The following is a 17838-nucleotide window of genomic DNA, read 5'->3' as shown; positions in this document are numbered from 1 at the left end:
GGGGAATCCTCTCTATTACTCTCTGTTATCAGCGGGGAGAGGTCACCACTGAATATCCTGTGCTGCACACAAATAGCTTATAATGAAGCAGCAGAACAGGAAGTGTTGTCATGGGGACACAATGTCAGGAAATAATTAGGAGACACAAATCATTTCTGAACCTTTTATACATAAAACGGCAAAACTCTTCTTTCAAGTATTAAAAAATAAGTTAAAATCGACAAAATTAAAAACAAGAAGAAAATCAAAGTGATAACAGTGTCTGCGCAACTTCCGGGGGCGGGGAGGCCACGCCCAGTGACTGTGACAGGAAGGGGAGGAGTCTGGTGCTGACCCCTAGGGCACTGAGGCAGGAGGTCGCCCGCAAGCAACCGGGTGCCCTGAGGGGTCACGATCAGGACTGGGGGGGGGGCTTAACCCCTTACCCTCCGCCATGAAGTAGAAAGACCAATGTGAGCGGGACCCTCGATCAGGTCGGGGGCTGTGCAGAGCAGCAGGTGTCATGGCTTCCCATACAAAGCGGGATAAATCGTCCAATCACCTTCCACGTAACCGCCGGACTCGTAAACAAACTTCTTGTATTGGTCGCAAGTGATGGCGGCTGATAACAGAGAATCCAGCGGGTCACATGGACGACATAAACCACGTGAAGACATTCAGTCGTATCAGACAATTCAGCAGGCGAAAAAAGTAACAAAAAAAATGTACTAAACACACGACCCGCCCCTTTAAGAGACGCGCGACCTTTGACCTCCGGCTGTATTGCTCTCATCACCGTCCCCTCGATAAGGTCGGCCGCATTCAGACGGACCAATTGGTGACGTAACCGACAATTATTATTGGCTAGTGCGAGCAGCTTAAGCAGGGGCGTGACCCAGTGTCGACCAATAAGAAAGAAGTATTCATCTCTTGACCTGATTGGTTGATGGGGGCAAAAAAAAAAAAAAAAAAAAAATTGATAATAAAGGTTGGGCACTTCCCATGATGCATCAATACAAAAATGGCCGACATGGGGAGTGAATGAGATACGACGCCTCCATTCATTGGTCGGGATACAATCGCTGATCAAAGTGTGACAATTGGGGGCGGAGTTACCTTCTAGGCCGACGCCCATCGGTCCAACATCTTCAAATAAAAAACAAACAATAAAAACACTCAAATCTTCTACACGAGAGGAGGAGGAAGGGGAGGAGCCACCTAGTGGCCAAATACCCCGGGGGGAGGGGGGAAGCGCTGGCCGGCGCCGCGGGCAATGGCAGCGTAATGTAAACCTGAATAGAAACCGCGGCTCCCGACTTCTCACTGGAAAAATAACAAAGTATTCCTCCCGAAGGATGATGGGAAAACCCCGCCCCCGCGTGCCGATGCACTCCGCAGGGCTGTGCAAGGGTTCATGTAACAGCTGATGGAGGCAGGGGGAGGAGTCTCCTCAGGGGGAGGAGCCTCAGGACCAGTTCATGTTGTAGCCCTTGGATAGCATGACCTCCTCCAGGTCCTTGTCCTCCTCCTTCTCCCGCAGCCTCTGCTCCTCCAGCAGCGCCACCAGCGCGTCCCGCTGCTCCACCACCTCCAGCATCTCGTTCAGGATCCGCTTCTCGTCCGACAGCTCGCGCTCGCTCTTCAGCTGGTCTGCAAGAAGCAGAGAGGCAACGCTTTACTGCAACGCTGCAAAACAGTCTGCCCATCCCCCAGCATAAGCCCCTCCCCCGAGCACTCACCCTCCACCGCCATCCGCTCCCGCAGCTCCTGCTGGAGGCGACTCTGCCGGTCCTCCAGCTCCAGCTCCCGGGCACTGGGGGGCAGTATCACACAGGATTAGATACACGCCTCAGCAGTATCACACAGGATTAGATACACGGCTCAGCAGTATCACACAGGATTAGATACACGGCTCAGCAGACAGTATCACACAGGATTAGATACACAGCTCAGCAGGCAGTATCACACAGGAGAGGATTAGATACACAGCTCAGCAGACAGTATCACACAGGAGAGGATTAGATACACAACTCAGCAGTGAGTATCACACAGGAGAGGATTAGATACACAGCTCAGCAGACAGTATCACACAGGAGAGGATTAGATACACAGCTCAGCAGACAGTATCACACAGGATAGCATTAGATACACAGCTCAGCAGGCAGTATCACACAGGATAGGATTAGATACACAGCTCAGCAGGCAGTATCACACAGGATAGGATTAGATACACAGCTCAGCAGGCAGTATCACACAGGATAGGATTAGATACACAGCTCAGCAGGCAGTATCACACAGGATAGGATTAGATACACAGCTCAGCAGGCAGTATCACACAGGATAGGATTAGATACACAGCTCAGCAGAATGTATCACACAGGATAGGATTAGATACACAGCTCAGCAGACAGTATCACACAGGATAGGATTAGATACACAGCTCAGCAGTATCACACAGGATAGGATTAGATACACGGCTCAGCAGTATCACACAGGATAGGATTAGATACACAGCTCAGCAGGCAGTATCACACAGGATAGGATTAGATACACAGCATCACACAGGACAGGATTAGATACACAGCTCAGCAGACAGTATCACACAGGAGAGGATTAGATACACAGCTCAGCAGACAGTATCACACAGGAGAGGATTAGATACACAGCTCAGCAGGCAGTATCACACAGGAGAGGATTAGATACACAGCTCAGCAGACAGTATCACACAGGATAGGATTAGATACACAGCATCACACAGGACAGGATTAGATACACAGCTCAGCAGACAGTATCACACAGGAGAGGATTAGATACACAGCTCAGCAGGCAGTATCACACAGGATAGGATTAGATACACAGCTCAGCAGGCAGTATCACACAGGATAGGATTAGATACACAGCTCAGCAGGCAGTATCACATGATGGGATTAGATACACAGCTCAGCAGACAGTATCACACAGAATAGGATTAGATACACAGCTCAGCAGACAGTATCACACAGGAGAGGATTAGATACACAGCTCAGCAGACAGTATCACACAGGAGAGGATTAGATACACAGCTCAGCAGGCAGTATCACACAGGAGAGGATTAGATACACAGCTCAGCAGTCAGTATCACACAGGATGGGATTAGATACACAGCTCAGCAGGCAGTATCACACAGGATGGGATTAGATACACAGCTCAGCAGGCAGTATCACACAGGATGGGATTAGATACACGGCTCAGCAGACAGTATCACACAGGATAGGATTAGATACACAGCTCAGCAGGCAGTATCACACAGGATAGGATTAGATACACAGCTCAGCAGGCAGTATCACACAGGATAGGATTAGATACACAGCTCAGCAGGCAGTATCACACAGGATAGGATTAGATACACAGCTCAGCAGGCAGTATCACATGATGGGATTAGATACACAGCTCAGCAGACAGTATCACACAGGAGAGGATTAGATACACAGCTCAGCAGACAGTATCACACAGGAGAGGATTAGATACACAGCTCAGCAGTATCACACAGTATAGGATTAGATACACAGCTCAGCAGGCAGTATCACACAGGAGAGGATTAGATACACAGCTCAGCAGACAGTATCACACAGGATAGGATTAGATACACAGCCCAGCAGACTGTATCACACAGGATAGGATGAGATACACAGCTCTGCAGACAGCATCACACAGGACAGGATTAGATACACAGCTCAGCAGACTGTATCACACAGGATAGGATTAGATACACAGCTCAGCAGTCAGTATCACACAGGATGGGATTAGATACACAGCTCAGCAGACAGTATCACACAGGAGAGGATTAGATGCAAGGCTCAGCAGACAGTATCACACAGGAGAGGATTAGATACACAGCTCAGCAGGCAGTATCACACAGGAGAGGATTAGATACACAGCTCAGCAGTCAGTATCACACAGGATGGGATTAGATACACAGCTCAGCAGGCAGTATCACACAGGATGGGATTAGATACACGGCTCAGCAGGGAGTATCACACAGGAGAGGATTAGATACACAGCTCAGCAGGCAGCATCACACAGGATATGATTAGATACACAGCTCAGCAGGCAGTATCACACAGGGTGGGATTAGATACACAGCTCAGCAGACAGTATCACACAGGGTGGGATTAGATACACAGCTCAGCAGACAGTATCACACTATTAGTGAGGACTTACAATATCATGAGCTCGGACTCGTATCGGACCAGCGCGTTCTTCTCCTGCACCAGGCGGAACCATTCCTGCATGAGTTTTGGGTCGTCCTTCTTGCCCATTCCTGTAACAGACACAAAATGTTTTATTCTGGAATCACAAATAAGTGGAAATTAGAAGCAAAGAAGCAAAATGATAAGAGGAGATGAAGCCAATCACAGGGAGCGGCCAGGAGGGGGCGCCGGTGAGACCTGCAGGAACCGCATCATCACCGCAGGGGATTATACAATATGATCGTCCTCCACTAGATGGCGCCATCACACGGGAAAGCCAGCCAATGGCGGGCAACAAGACAGGACATGGGAGCGGATGGAAGCCCCTCTATACAGGACCCCCAGAGAACCCGCTGACTGATGGAAAGGACCCGCAGAGGTCACACGTCACGTCCTGCATCACAAGCCGCTCATGCACCAGGCAACAAAACAAGCGCAATGGCGTTATCAGTCATGTGATGGATGGTGCGGCCGGGAGGTCGGTGGTCAGTCATGTGATGGATGGGCGGGCCAGGTGGTCGGTGGTCAGTCATGTGATGGATGGGCGGGCCTGGAGGTGGGTGATCAGTCATGTGATGGATGGGCGGGCCGGGAGGTCGGTGGTCAGTCATGTGATGGATGGGCGGGCCAGGTGGTAGGTGGTCAGTCATGTGATGAATGGGCGGGCCAGTCGGGAGGTCGGTGGTCAGTCATGTGATGGATGGGCGGGCCTGGAGGTCGGTGGTCAGTCATGTGATGGATGGTCCAGTTGGGAGGTCGGTGGTCAGTCATGTGATGGATGGGCGGGCCGGGAGGTCGGTGGTCAGTCATGTGATGGATGGGCCAGTCGGGAGGTCGGTGGTCAGTCATGTGATGGATGGGCCAGTCGGGAGGTCGGTGGTCAGTCATGTGATGGATGGGCGGGCCGGGAGGTCGGTGGTCAGTCATGTGATGGATGGGCGGGCCGGGAGGTCAGTGGTCAGTCATGTGATGGATGGGCGGGCCGGGAGGTCAGTGGTCAGTCATGTGATGGATGGGCAGGCCGGGAGGTCGGTGGTCAGTCATGTGATGGATGGTGCGGCCGGGAGGTCGGTGGTCAGTCATGTGATGGATGGTGCGGCCGGGAGGTCGGTGGTCAGTCATGTGATGGATGGGCGGGCCGGGAGGTCGGTGGTCAGTCATGTGATGGATGGGCGGGCCGGTAGGTGGGTGGTCAGTCATGTGATGGATGGGGGGGCCGGGAGGTGGGCGGTCAGTCATGTGATGGATGGGCGGGCCGGGAGGTGGGCGGTCAGTCATGTGATGGATGGGCGGGCCGGGAGGTGGGCGGTCAGTCATGTGATGAATGGGCGGGCCAGTCGGGAGGTCGGTGGTCAGTCATGTGATGGATGGGCCGGGAGGTCGGTGGTCAGTCATGTGATGGATGGTGCGGCCGGGAGGTCGGTGGTCAGTCATGTGATGGATGGTGCGGCCGGGGGGTCGGTGGTCAGTCATGTGATGGATGGTGCGGCCGGGAGGTCGGTGGTCAGTCATGTGATGGATGGGCGGGCCGGGAGGTCGGTGGTCAGTCATGTGATGGATGGTGCGGCCGGGAGGTCGGTGGTCAGTCATGTGATGGATGGGCCGGTCGGGAGGTCGGTGGTCAGTCATGTGATGGATGGGCGGGCCTGGAGGTCGGTGGTCAGTCATGTGATGGATGGGCGGGCCGGGAGGTCGGTGGTCAGTCATGTGATGGATGGGCGGGCCGGGAGGTGGGTGGTCAGTCATGTGATGGATGGGCGGGCCGGGAGGTGGGTGGTCAGTCATGTGATGGATGGTCGGGCCGGGAGGTGAATGGTCAGTCATGTGATGGATGGGCGGGCCAGGTGGTAGGTGGTCAGTCATGTGATGGATGGTCCAGTCGGGAGGTCGGTGGTCAGTCATGTGATGGATGGGCGGGCCGGGAGGTGGGTGGTCAGTCATGTGATGGATGGTCGGGCCGGGAGGTGAATGGTCAGTCATGTGATGGATGGGCGGGCCAGGTGGTCGGTGGTCAGTCATGTGATGGATGGGCCAGTCGGGAGGTCGGTGGTCAGTCATGTGATGGATGGGCCAGTCGGGAGGTCGGTGGTCATTCATGTGATGGATGGGCGGGCCGGGAGGTCGGTGGTCAGTCATGTGATGGATGGGGGGCCGGGAGGTCGGTGGTCAGTCATGTGATGGATGGGGGGCCGGGAGGTCGGTGGTCAGTCATGTGATGGATGGGCCAGTCGGGAGGTCGGTGGTCAGTCATGTGATGGATGGGCCAGTCGGGAGATCGGTGGTCAGTCATGTGATGGATGGGCGGGCCAGGTGGTCGGTGGTCAGTCATGTGATGGATGGGCCAGTCGGGAGGTCGGTGGTCAGTCATGTGATGGATGGGGGGCCGGGAGGTCGGTAGTCAGTCATGTGATGGATGGGCGGGCCGGGAGGTCGGTAGTCAGTCATGTGATGGATGGGCGGGCCGGGAGGTGGGTGGTCAGTCATATGTTGGATGGGCCAGTCGGGAGGTCGGTGGTCAGTCATGTGATGGATGGGCGGGCCGGGAGGTGGTCAGTCATGTGATGGATGGGCCAGTCGGGAGGTCGGTGGTCAGTCATGTGATGGATGGGGGGCCGGGAGGTCGGTAGTCAGTCATGTGATGGATGGGCGGGCCGGGAGGTCGGTAGTCAGTCATGTGATGGATGGGCGGGCCGGGAGGTGGGTGGTCAGTCATATGTTGGATGGGCCAGTCGGGAGGTCGGTGGTCAGTCATGTGATCCATGGGTCAGTCGGTGGTCAGTAAGTGTTGGTGGGACAGACAGGAAGGGGCAGTAGTCGGGGGCAGGAGGTCAGCCAGGACGTGCCAGGGCAGTAAAGCTACATTACCTTCATGGACACAGCAGGGGCAGAAGGAGATAGGTCTGCGGCGTGGAGTCCCCGCATTGGGATCAACTTGAGAGAATGACAAATGGGGGCAAATAGATGGTGGAGGCAGAAAAACAGAGCGGCAGGGGGTGGAAATGGAGGAGGGGGACGGACAAGACAGGAAAGAAAGCAGAAAGTACAAATATCGTGAGAGCAGGAAACAGCAAGAAGAAAATGTAGGAAAACAGGCCCAAAAACGGGTAAAAAACACGACCCCTGCAGCTACAAGACCTTCAGGATAACCCTGTATCTTATCAGACCGCATCACACGGCGCCACCCACAGGCTGCAGCGAGTACGCCGCCCGCTACACAGCAAAGTTATAGAAGCCACATGTAACTTGTAGTAATGTAGGGAATGGCGGCCGCTCCTCCGGTTCTGGAATCCCGTGTATGACGCTGCAATTATCAGGGGCTGGAGAACACCATGAAAAGTTACATCATTACATTCAGGTTTTCAGCGGCCACCACTAGAGGGAGCTCATTGTAAACTGCTGCATACAGATGCTCCACAGCTCCCCTAGTGGTAGAGCAGGCAGAAAAATTCTCTCCATCATATACACAACCCTGAAAATCTGCCCCTCTACCCCCTGGGAGGTCAATGGCCCCATCCGGCAGGGACCAGACGCTCGGCACCGGGCCGGGGGACCAGACGCTCGGCACCGGGCCGGGGGACCAGACGCCCGGCACCAGGCCGGGGGACCAGACGCCCGGCACCAGGCCGGGGGACCAGACGCTCGGCACCGGGCCGGGGGACCAGACGCTCGGCACCGGGCCGGGGACCACAGCTTTTCTGGGTCCAGCAGGATGACCCTGGCATGTGGTCCACCTACCCCTCTGAGGTGTCTGGGTCATCACCCCAGGTCCCACCGCTCCCATTATATACAGAATTCTAATTAGTCAGATAATTTAATAGAAGCCATGAGATTATTTGATAACTTAATTCAGTATCTCACACAACGAGCTTAGATACAACTTACATACACAACTCTAAAAGGTTTCATTTGCCTTCATCAGATGATGAAGATATGGGATAGGATTAGATACACAGACAGTATCACACAGGAGAGTATTAGATACACAGCTCAGCAGGCAGTATCACACAGGATAGGATTAGATACACAGACAGTATCACACAGGAGAGGATTAGATACACAGCTCAGCAGGCAGTATCACACAGGATAGGATTAGATACACAGACAGTATCACACAGGAGAGGATTAGATACACAGCTCAGCAGGCAGTATCACACAGGATAGGATTAGATACACAGCTCAGCAGTATCACACAGGATAGGATTAGATACACAGCTCAGCAGACAGTATCACACAGGATAGGATTAGATACACAGCTCAGCAGACAGTATCACACAGGATAGGATTAGATACACAGCTCAGCAGACAGTATCACACAGGATAGGATTAGATACACAGCTCAGCAGGCAGTATCACACAGGATAGGATTAGATACACAGCTCAGCAGACAGTATCACACAGGAGAGGATTAGATACACAGCTCAGCAGTCAGTATCACACAGGATAGGATTAGATACACAGCTCAGCAGACAGTATCACACAGGATAGGATTAGGTACACAGCATAGCAGTCAGTATCACACAGGAGAGGATTAGATACACAGCTCAGCAGACAGTATCACACAGGAGAGGATTAGATACACAGCTCAGCAGTATCACACAGGATAGGATTAGATACACAGCTCAGCAGACAGTATCACACAGGATAGGATTAGATACACAGCTCAGCAGACAGTATCACACAGGATAGGATTAGGTACACAGCATAGCAGTCAGTATCACACAGGATAGGATTAGATACACAGCTCAGCAGACAGTATCACACAGGAGAGGATTAGATACACAGCTCAGCAGTATCACACAGGATAGGATTAGATACACAGCTCAGCAGACAGTATCACACAGGAGAGGATTAGATACACAGCTCAGCAGTATCACACAGGATAGGATTAGATACACAGCTCAGCAGTATCACACAGGATAGGATTAGATACACAGCTCAGCAGACAGTATCACACAGGATAGGATTAGATACACAGCTCAGCAGACAGTATCACACAGGATAGGATTAGATACACAGCTCAGCAGACAGTATCACACAGGAGAGGATTAGATACACAGCTCAGCAGACAGTATCACACAGGAGAGGATTAGATACACAGCTCAGCAGACAGTATCACACAGGATAGGATTAGATACACAGCTCAGCAGACAGTATCACACAGGATAGGATTAGGTACACAGCATAGCAGTCAGTATCACACAGGATAGGATTAGATACACAGCTCAGCAGACAGTATCACACAGGAGAGGATTAGATACACAGCTCAGCAGTATCACACAGGATAGGATTAGATACACAGCTCAGCAGTATCACACAGGATAGGATTAGATACACAGCTCAGCAGACAGTATCACACAGGATAGGATTAGATACACAGCTCAGCAGACAGTATCACACAGGATAGGATTAGATACACAGCTCAGCAGACAGTATCACACAGGAGAGGATTAGATACACAGCTCAGCAGACAGTATCACACAGGATAGGATTAGATACACAGCTCAGCAGACAGTATCACACAGGAGAGGATTAGATACACAGCTCAGCAGACAGTATCACACAGGATAGGATTAGATACACAGCTCAGCAGACAGTATCACACAGGAGAGGATTAGATACACAGCTCAGCAGACAGTATCACACAGGATAGGATTAGATACACAGCTCAGCAGACAGTATCACACAGGAGAGGATTAGATACACAGCTCAGCAGACAGTATCACACAGGATAGGATTAGATACACAGCTCAGCAGACAGTATCACACAGGATAGGATTAGATACACAGCTCAGCAGACAGTATCACACAGGATAGGATTAGGTACACAGCATAGCAGTCAGTATCACACAGGATAGGATTAGATACACAGCTCAGCAGACAGTATCACACAGGAGAGGATTAGATACACAGCTCAGCAGACAGTATCACACAGGAGAGGATTAGATACACAGCTCAGCAGACAGTATCACACAGGATAGGATTAGATACACAGCTCAGCAGACAGTATCACACAGGAGAGGATTAGATACACAGCTCAGCAGGCAGTATCACACAGGATAGGATTAGATACACAGCTCAGCAGGCAGTATCACACAGGATAGGATTAGATACACAGCTCAGCAGACAGTATCACACAGGATAGGATTAGATACACGGCTCAGCAGACAGTATCACACAGGATAGGATTAGGTACACAGCATAGCAGGCAGTATCACACAGGATAGGATTAGATACACAGCTCTGCAGAATGTATTACACAGGATGGGATTAGATACACAGCTCAGCAGACAGTATCACACAGGAGAGGATTAGATACATAGCTCAGCAGACAGTATCACACAGGAGAGGATTAGATACACAGCTCAGCAGACTGTATCACACAGGATGGGATTAGATACACAGCTCAGCAGACAGTATCACACAGGATGGGATTAGATACACAGCTCAGCAGGCAGCATCACACATGATGGGATTAGATACACAGCTCAGCAGACTGTATCACACAGGAGAGGATTAGATACACAGCTCAGCAGTATCACACAGGAGAGGATTGGATACGCAGCTCAGCAGGCAGTATCACACAGGATAGGATTAGATACATGGCTCAGCAGACTGTATCACACAGGATACGATTAGATACACAGCTCAGCAGGCAGTATCACACAGGATAGGATTAGATACATGGCTCAGCAGACAGTATCACACAGGATGGGATTAGATACACAGCTCAGCAGGCAGTATCACACAGGATAGGATTAGATACACAGCTCGGCAGACAGTATCACACAGGATAGGATTAGATACACAGCTCAGCAGGCAGTATCACACAGGAGAGGATTAGATACACAGCTCAGCAGACAGTATCACACAGGATAGGATTAGATACACAGCTCAGCAGACAGTATCACACAGGATAGGATCAGATACACAGCTCAGCAGACAGTATCACACAGGATAGGATTAGATACACAGCTCAGCAGTATCAAATAGGAGAGGATTAGATACACAGCTCACCAGTATCAAACAGCAGAGGATTAGATACACAGCTCAGCAGACTGCATCAACACATGATGGGATGAGATACACAGCTCAGCATTCAGTATCACACAGGAGAGGATTAGATACACAGCTCAGCAGACAGTATCACACAGGAGAGGATTAGATACACAGCTCAGCAGACAGTATCACACATTACAGGATGAGATACACAGCTCAGCAGGCAGTATCACACAGGATGGGATTAGATACACAGCTCAGCAGACAGTATCACACAGGATAGGATGAGATACACAGCGGAGCAGACAGTATCACACATTAAAGGATGAGATACACAGCGGAGCAGACCGTATCCCACACCACGGCTTGGATACCTGATTATTACACATTGGTGATTATAATGTCGTGGGGGGTGGGGGTCCCTTGTTTTAATACAATTTCTTCTTGTTGCTTTGATGCCAGGATTTAGGAGGCACGGGGGGGGGGGGGGGGGGTGTAATAGGTGGGGGTGCGGGTTAGTATGGGGGTGATGGGCATACATACCACCCAGGTGCACATCGATGAGGTCACTGTAATAAGACTCTCCCCAATAGTCTACAACAGGAATTGTGAAGAGAGTTATTGCACTGACAACAGAGAAAGACAGAGAGAGAACAAGAGCAAGAGCGGGAAGGGTTAATGTCCGGGGAACAGGCGGTGGACCTGGGGTGGAGGTCTGGTGTGCTTGTTCTGGGGTCGGGTATGGTTGGAGTGTGGATGGTTGGGGAAATGGGGTGGAGGAGGTCTAGTAGAGTTGGAGGGGGGATCTAGTATGGTTGGTAGAATTAGTGATGTACGATGGACGTCTGGTAGGGTTGGAGGTCTGGTAGGGTTGGAGGTCTGGTAGGGTTGGAGGTCTGGTAGGGTTGGAGGTCTGGTAGGGTTGGAGGTCTGGTAGGGTTGGAGGTCTGGTAGGGTTGGAGGTCTGGAAGGGCTGGAGGTCTGGTAGGGTTGGAGGTCTGGTAGGGTTGGACGTCTGGAAGGGCCGGACGTCTGGAAGGGTTGGAGGTCTGGAAGGGCCGGAGGTCTGGAAGGGCCGGAGGTCTGGAAGGGCCGGAGGTCTGGAAGGGCCGGAGGTCTGGAAGGGTTGGAGGTCTGGAAGGGCCGGAGGTCTGGAAGGGCCGGAGGTCTGGAAGGGCCGGAGGTCTGGTAGGGTTGGAGGTCTGGTAGGGTTGGAGGTCTGGAAGGGTTGGAGGTCTGGAAGGGCCGGAGGTCTGGAAGGGCCGGAGGTCTGGAAGGGCCGGAGGTCTGGAAGGGCCGGAGGTCTGGAAGGGCCGGAGGTCTGGAAGGGCCGGAGGTCTGGAAGGGCCGGAGGTCTGGAAGGGCCGGAGGTCTGGAAGGGCCGGAGGTCTGGTAGGGTTGGAGGTCTGGAAGGGCCGGACGTCTGGTAGGGCCGGAGGTCTGGAAGGGCCGGAGGTCTGGAAGGGCCGGAGGTCTGGAAGGGTTGGAGGTCTGGAAGGGTTGGAGGTCTGGTAGGGTTGGAGGTCTGGAAGGGTTGGAGGTCTGGTAGGGTTGGAGGTCTGGTAGGGTTGGAGGTCTGGAAGGGTTGGAGGTCTGGAAGGGCTGGAGGTCTGGTAGGGTTGGAGGTCTGGAAGGGTTGGAGGTCTGGTAGGGCTGGAGGTCTGGTAGGGTTGGAGGTCTGGACGTCTGAAGGTCTGGTATTGATGATGAAGCTGGGAGGTGCAGTACGGTTGGTGGACTTCTGGTATAGTTGGATAGTGAAGCATGGATGTAGATCTAGCAGGACTGTTGGAGTATGGATGGAGGCACTTGTGCGGTCATATGAGGTTTGGTAAGGTTGGTGGAGGCACGGAGGAGGGTTTGTAGGACTGCTGAACATGAGGTGGAAGTTTGGTAGGGATAATGGAGACCCGATCAGGTTTGTAGATCTGGGATGGAGTTACAGGACAACCACAAGAGATGAAGATGAGGAGACAGAGAAGAAGGTTCCAGAGCAGGAGAGACAGTGAGAAGAGGAGCAGAGGACATCATCATGCACAACATTGAGCAGACAGATGGAAACACTAAGCAGTGGGTGGAGGAATCTTCTCCCATCATCTCCAGCAGTAACCACCGAATATCCCAACCCGACCAAACTCAAAGTCAGAAGAAGACATTCCACAGATCCCACATTTCATGATGAGCTCTTCCATATTACATCCTGGTATTAGTCCATATCCCTAACACAAAGCTCCAAACCCCATGAACAGACAGAGACGTGCGATGTAATAGGAACCTGCGGCCACCACTAGGGGGAGCTCACTGCATACAGATGTATAAGTCTCCAATGTAAATCTGTATGCAGTGAGCTCCCCCTAGTGGTGGCGGCAGGCAGCTAGAACGGCATTGTATAATACATGCAGAGGATTTGAAGCTTTGTATAACGTTATAATGGTCATGGATGAGTACGGTTACAGACAAACTTAAACTAGGAGACCTAAAAATACCCAATTAACACGAGGATCCGGAGGGGGAGGAGTCACAGAGACAAGAAATTAGCGGTAAATGACACTAAGGATTATTTACAAACTGAAATGTAAAAGGAAGCCCTCTGTGAAGTAGTAGAAAGGCGGAGCCTACGTTTAATAGAAGGGCGTGGCTCCCTTGATGTATGTGTGGGCGGAGTCTACCGATCCCTGCGGGGAGCCCTTCAGCCGAGGCCATATAATAATACACAGGGCCACAACCGCGGCAGGAGGCACCATCTACCTCATGCCTCCGGGTACATTACTGTGTATTATTGATAGGGCACCGGACCCCCCCTACCACATATAAGAGACCTATAGATTATTCCAGATGTTCACACATGGGATTCTCAGAAATGAGGAGGGCCGTTATAAAACAACCTGTAAAGGCGACAACATAAAACACAAGCTGATCACACAAGTCGGGACCCAACGTCGGGGAGACAAGGGTGGGGAGGGGGTGGGGATCCCATATACTGTGGTTAGTATAGACGCTGGATCTATACAGGATGTGACAATGGCTCAGATATAGAGGTGTAGATAGTTACCGGCTTCTCCTCGCAGCGCCTTCTCCACGGCCACCCCCCGCTCCTCTAGCTGACGCTGCTTCTCCTCCACCTGCTCCAGCTGACGCTGAATTATCTGCAAGAGGATAGGAGATGATCACCTACCGGGGCGATGATATAAGGGGGTAGTCACACCTGTGGGGGGGGCTGCGCTACCTGTGCCCGGTGCAGCCTCTTCAGCTCCTCCTGCTTGGCCTGCCTCCGAGCCGCCTTCTGCACCCGCTTGGTCAGCTTAGCGCTCAGCTCCTCGTCCGTGTAGGTTTTCTATAGGAGGGAGACGGCATGAGACCCCCAGAATGCACAGCAATGACCCTCCAAAATACCCTCACACCCCATGAGGCACACCCTGTCGCTACAGACCCCACCAGTGCCTCACCGCTATGTCATAGAGGTAAGTACCAGCATGCAAGAATAAAGGGGATGTGCCGGACCCCCGTGTAGAGCCCCCGGGGGTCTCAGCAGGGACAGATGTATGAAGCAGCGGAACGATGTCACTACCTTTGATGAATACGACCGTCTGAACGCCAGAGCGTGGGGGACATAGACCGACTGACACAACAACAAACAGCCGGAGGGAGAAACCAAGCAAATTAATCAGGTTAAAGCAAAATGGAAAAAATTAAAAAAAACAAGAATTAAAAACAATAACGACATGAAAAAAACAAAAACAAACAAATGAATAATAAATGAATAATGAAAATCTGCTCATTGGCTGCCGGGGAGCGTTACACTAGATTGTCCAAATCATCCAATATGGCCGCCATTACCCCTCAGGGTCTGTGGAAAGCTGGGTGGTCCCAAATGCTTGTCCAATCACCCGTATGTGTGACAAAAAAAAACGGCCGGCTTTATGATAATTAACATAAATAGGTGTGGTTTATGCCATTTCGAGGGCAACTCCATATATGGAAGTGGGAGAATTTGGATCTGCATGTTGCTATGTATGACAATGCTGAGGCATGCTGGGAGTTGTAGTTTTATTACACAACCTCCCCGGCAGCACAAGAGCCTAAAACATCAGAGGGTCATACTTAGAAAACCAAGGCGTACAGCAAGCAGAGGACTGGTCACAGCAACCAATCAGATAGTGGCTTACATGCCAGGCAATGCTAGAAAAATAAGAGCTGAAATCTTACTGGCCGCCGCAGACCAATAGGATTCCTGCTTTCACTTTCCACACTGCCGGAATCTACATGGTTACTCCACATCCTCATCGACCAATCCGATCTCTCGTTTTACTTCTTGTTTCAGTCTGATTGGTCGGTAAAGTCCACAATAGAAGGTAAATGTAGCGTTCTGATTGGTCGGCACTGGCCATCCTCCGCCATTTTGCTCGTTTTGGTTCTTTACATGAGCCCCTCGTTATTGCTGAACATAATCAGCAAGAGGCGGGGTTATAACAGCTGCGAGTTTGTTACAATGTGTCAATTTATTTTTAATCATTACTTTTTTTTTAGTAGAATTATAAAAATCGTTAACAAGGAGGACACCGGATAATGGATGGTGCCGGAAAAATGGAGACCGTGATTGAAGCCTCCATTTTCCAAGCTTTATTAATACAATTAGCTGCTGGAGATGGACACGACAAGGACACAATGGGAAGCGTTACTACGGGAGACAGGAAACACGCGTCACATGATGTTTCCATAGGCCCCGCCCCACAAAATGGAGGTTAAACATGGCTGCAGGAGGAGGATGTTGGGATACGGCCTTCCTCTAGTGCCGCCATTGAGGGGACACAGTCACAGGTGGCTCCCAAGGTGGTTAGAGAAGGCCTCCAAAAGTCCTGTTACCCACTCAGCAGCCACTTTAGGACTGATGGGGACACCAGGAGTAAGATGGAGGACACTAGGTACGGTGACTTGGGTGGAGGTCACTTTAGGGCAGATGGGGACACCAGGAGTAAGATGGAGGACACTAGATACGGTGACTTGGGTGGAGGTCACTATAGGACTGATGGGGACACCAGGAGTAAGATGGAGGACACTAGATACAGTGACTTGGGTGGAGGTCACTTTAGGACTGATGGGGACACCAGGAGTAAGATGGAGGACACTAGGTACGGTGACTGGGATGGAGGTCACTTTAGGACTGATGGGGACACCAGGAGTAAGATGGAGGACACTAGATACGGTGACTTGGGTGGAGGTCACTTTAGGACTGATGGGGACACCAGGGGTAAGATGGAGGACACTAGGTCCGGTGACTTGGGTGGAGGTCACTTTAGGACTGATGGGGACACCAGGAGTAAGATGGAGGACACTATGTACAGTGACTTGGGTGGAGGACACTTTAGGACCGATGGGGACACCAGGAGTAAGATGCAAGACACCAGGAGTAAGATGGAGGACACTAGATACAGTGACTTGGGTGGAGGTCACTTTAGGACCGATGGGGACACCAGGAGTAAGATGGAGGACACTAGGTACAGTGACTTGGGTGGAGGTCACTTTAGGACTGATGGGGACACCAGGAGTAAGATGGAGGACACTAGGTACGGTGACTTGGGTGGAGGTCACTTTAGGACTGATGGGGACACCAGGAGTAAGATGGAGGACACTAGATACAGTGACTGGGATGGAGGTCACTTTAGGACTGATGGGGACACCAGGAGTAAGATGGAGGACACTAGGTACAGTGACTTGGGTGGAGGTCACTTTAGGACTGATGGGGACACCAGGAGTAAGATGGAGGACACTAGATACAGTGACTTGGGTGGAGGTCACTTTAGGACTGATGGGGACACCAGGAGTAAGATGGAGGACACTAGATACGGTGACTTGGGTGGAGGTCACTTTAGGGCAGATGGGGACACCAGGAGTAAGATGGAGGACACTAGATACGGTGACTTGGGTGGAGGTCACTATAGGACTGATGGGGACACCAGGAGTAAGATGGAGGACACTAGATACAGTGACTTGGGTGGAGGTCACTTTAGGACTGATGGGGACACCAGGAGTAAGATGGAGGACACTAGGTACGGTGACTGGGATGGAGGTCACTTTAGGACTGATGGGGACACCAGGAGTAAGATGGAGGACACTAGATACGGTGACTTGGGTGGAGGTCACTTTAGGACTGATGGGGACACCAGGGGTAAGATGGAGGACACTAGGTCCGGTGACTTGGGTGGAGGTCACTTTAGGACTGATGGGGACACCAGGAGTAAGATGGAGGACACTATGTACAGTGACTTGGGTGGAGGACACTTTAGGACCGATGGGGACACCAGGAGTAAGATGCAAGACACCAGGAGTAAGATGGAGGACACTAGATACAGTGACTTGGGTGGAGGTCACTTTAGGACCGATGGGGACACCAGGAGTAAGATGGAGGACACTAGGTACAGTGACTTGGGTGGAGGTCACTTTAGGACTGATGGGGACACCAGGAGTAAGATGGAGGACACTAGGTACGGTGACTTGGGTGGAGGTCACTTTAGGACTGATGGGGACACCAGGAGTAAGATGGAGGACACTAGATACAGTGACTGGGATGGAGGTCACTTTAGGACTGATGGGGACACCAGGAGTAAGATGGAGGACACTAGATACAGTGACTTGG

The 17838-nt window shown here is 51.7% G+C and overlaps 1 protein-coding gene across 1 annotated transcript in view; it reads right to left on the bottom strand.

The window, feature by feature from the left end:
• Window positions 1–149: 149 nt before the first annotated feature.
• Window positions 150–17838, bottom strand: part of MICAL3 (microtubule associated monooxygenase, calponin and LIM domain containing 3) — a 77411-nt gene continuing 59722 nt past the window's right edge. The window contains exons 35-42 of the mRNA XM_072144735.1: window positions 14773–14823; window positions 14431–14538; window positions 14257–14350; window positions 11748–11798; window positions 7074–7139; window positions 4180–4279; window positions 1719–1792; window positions 150–1629 (exon numbers count right to left, since the gene is read on the bottom strand). Coding sequence (XP_072000836.1) covers window positions 1445–1629; window positions 1719–1792; window positions 4180–4279; window positions 7074–7139; window positions 11748–11798; window positions 14257–14350; window positions 14431–14538; window positions 14773–14823 — 729 coding nt within the window. The 3' untranslated portion in view covers window positions 150–1444. The remainder of the gene's footprint in view (window positions 1630–1718; window positions 1793–4179; window positions 4280–7073; window positions 7140–11747; window positions 11799–14256; window positions 14351–14430; window positions 14539–14772; window positions 14824–17838) is intronic.

This window comes from Engystomops pustulosus, chromosome 4, assembly GCF_040894005.1.
Source record: "Engystomops pustulosus chromosome 4, aEngPut4.maternal, whole genome shotgun sequence".
NCBI classification, from domain to species: Eukaryota; Metazoa; Chordata; class Amphibia; order Anura; family Leptodactylidae; genus Engystomops; species Engystomops pustulosus.
The sequence above is the reverse complement of the archived record's forward strand: the minus strand, read 5'-3'. Positions and strand labels throughout refer to the sequence as shown.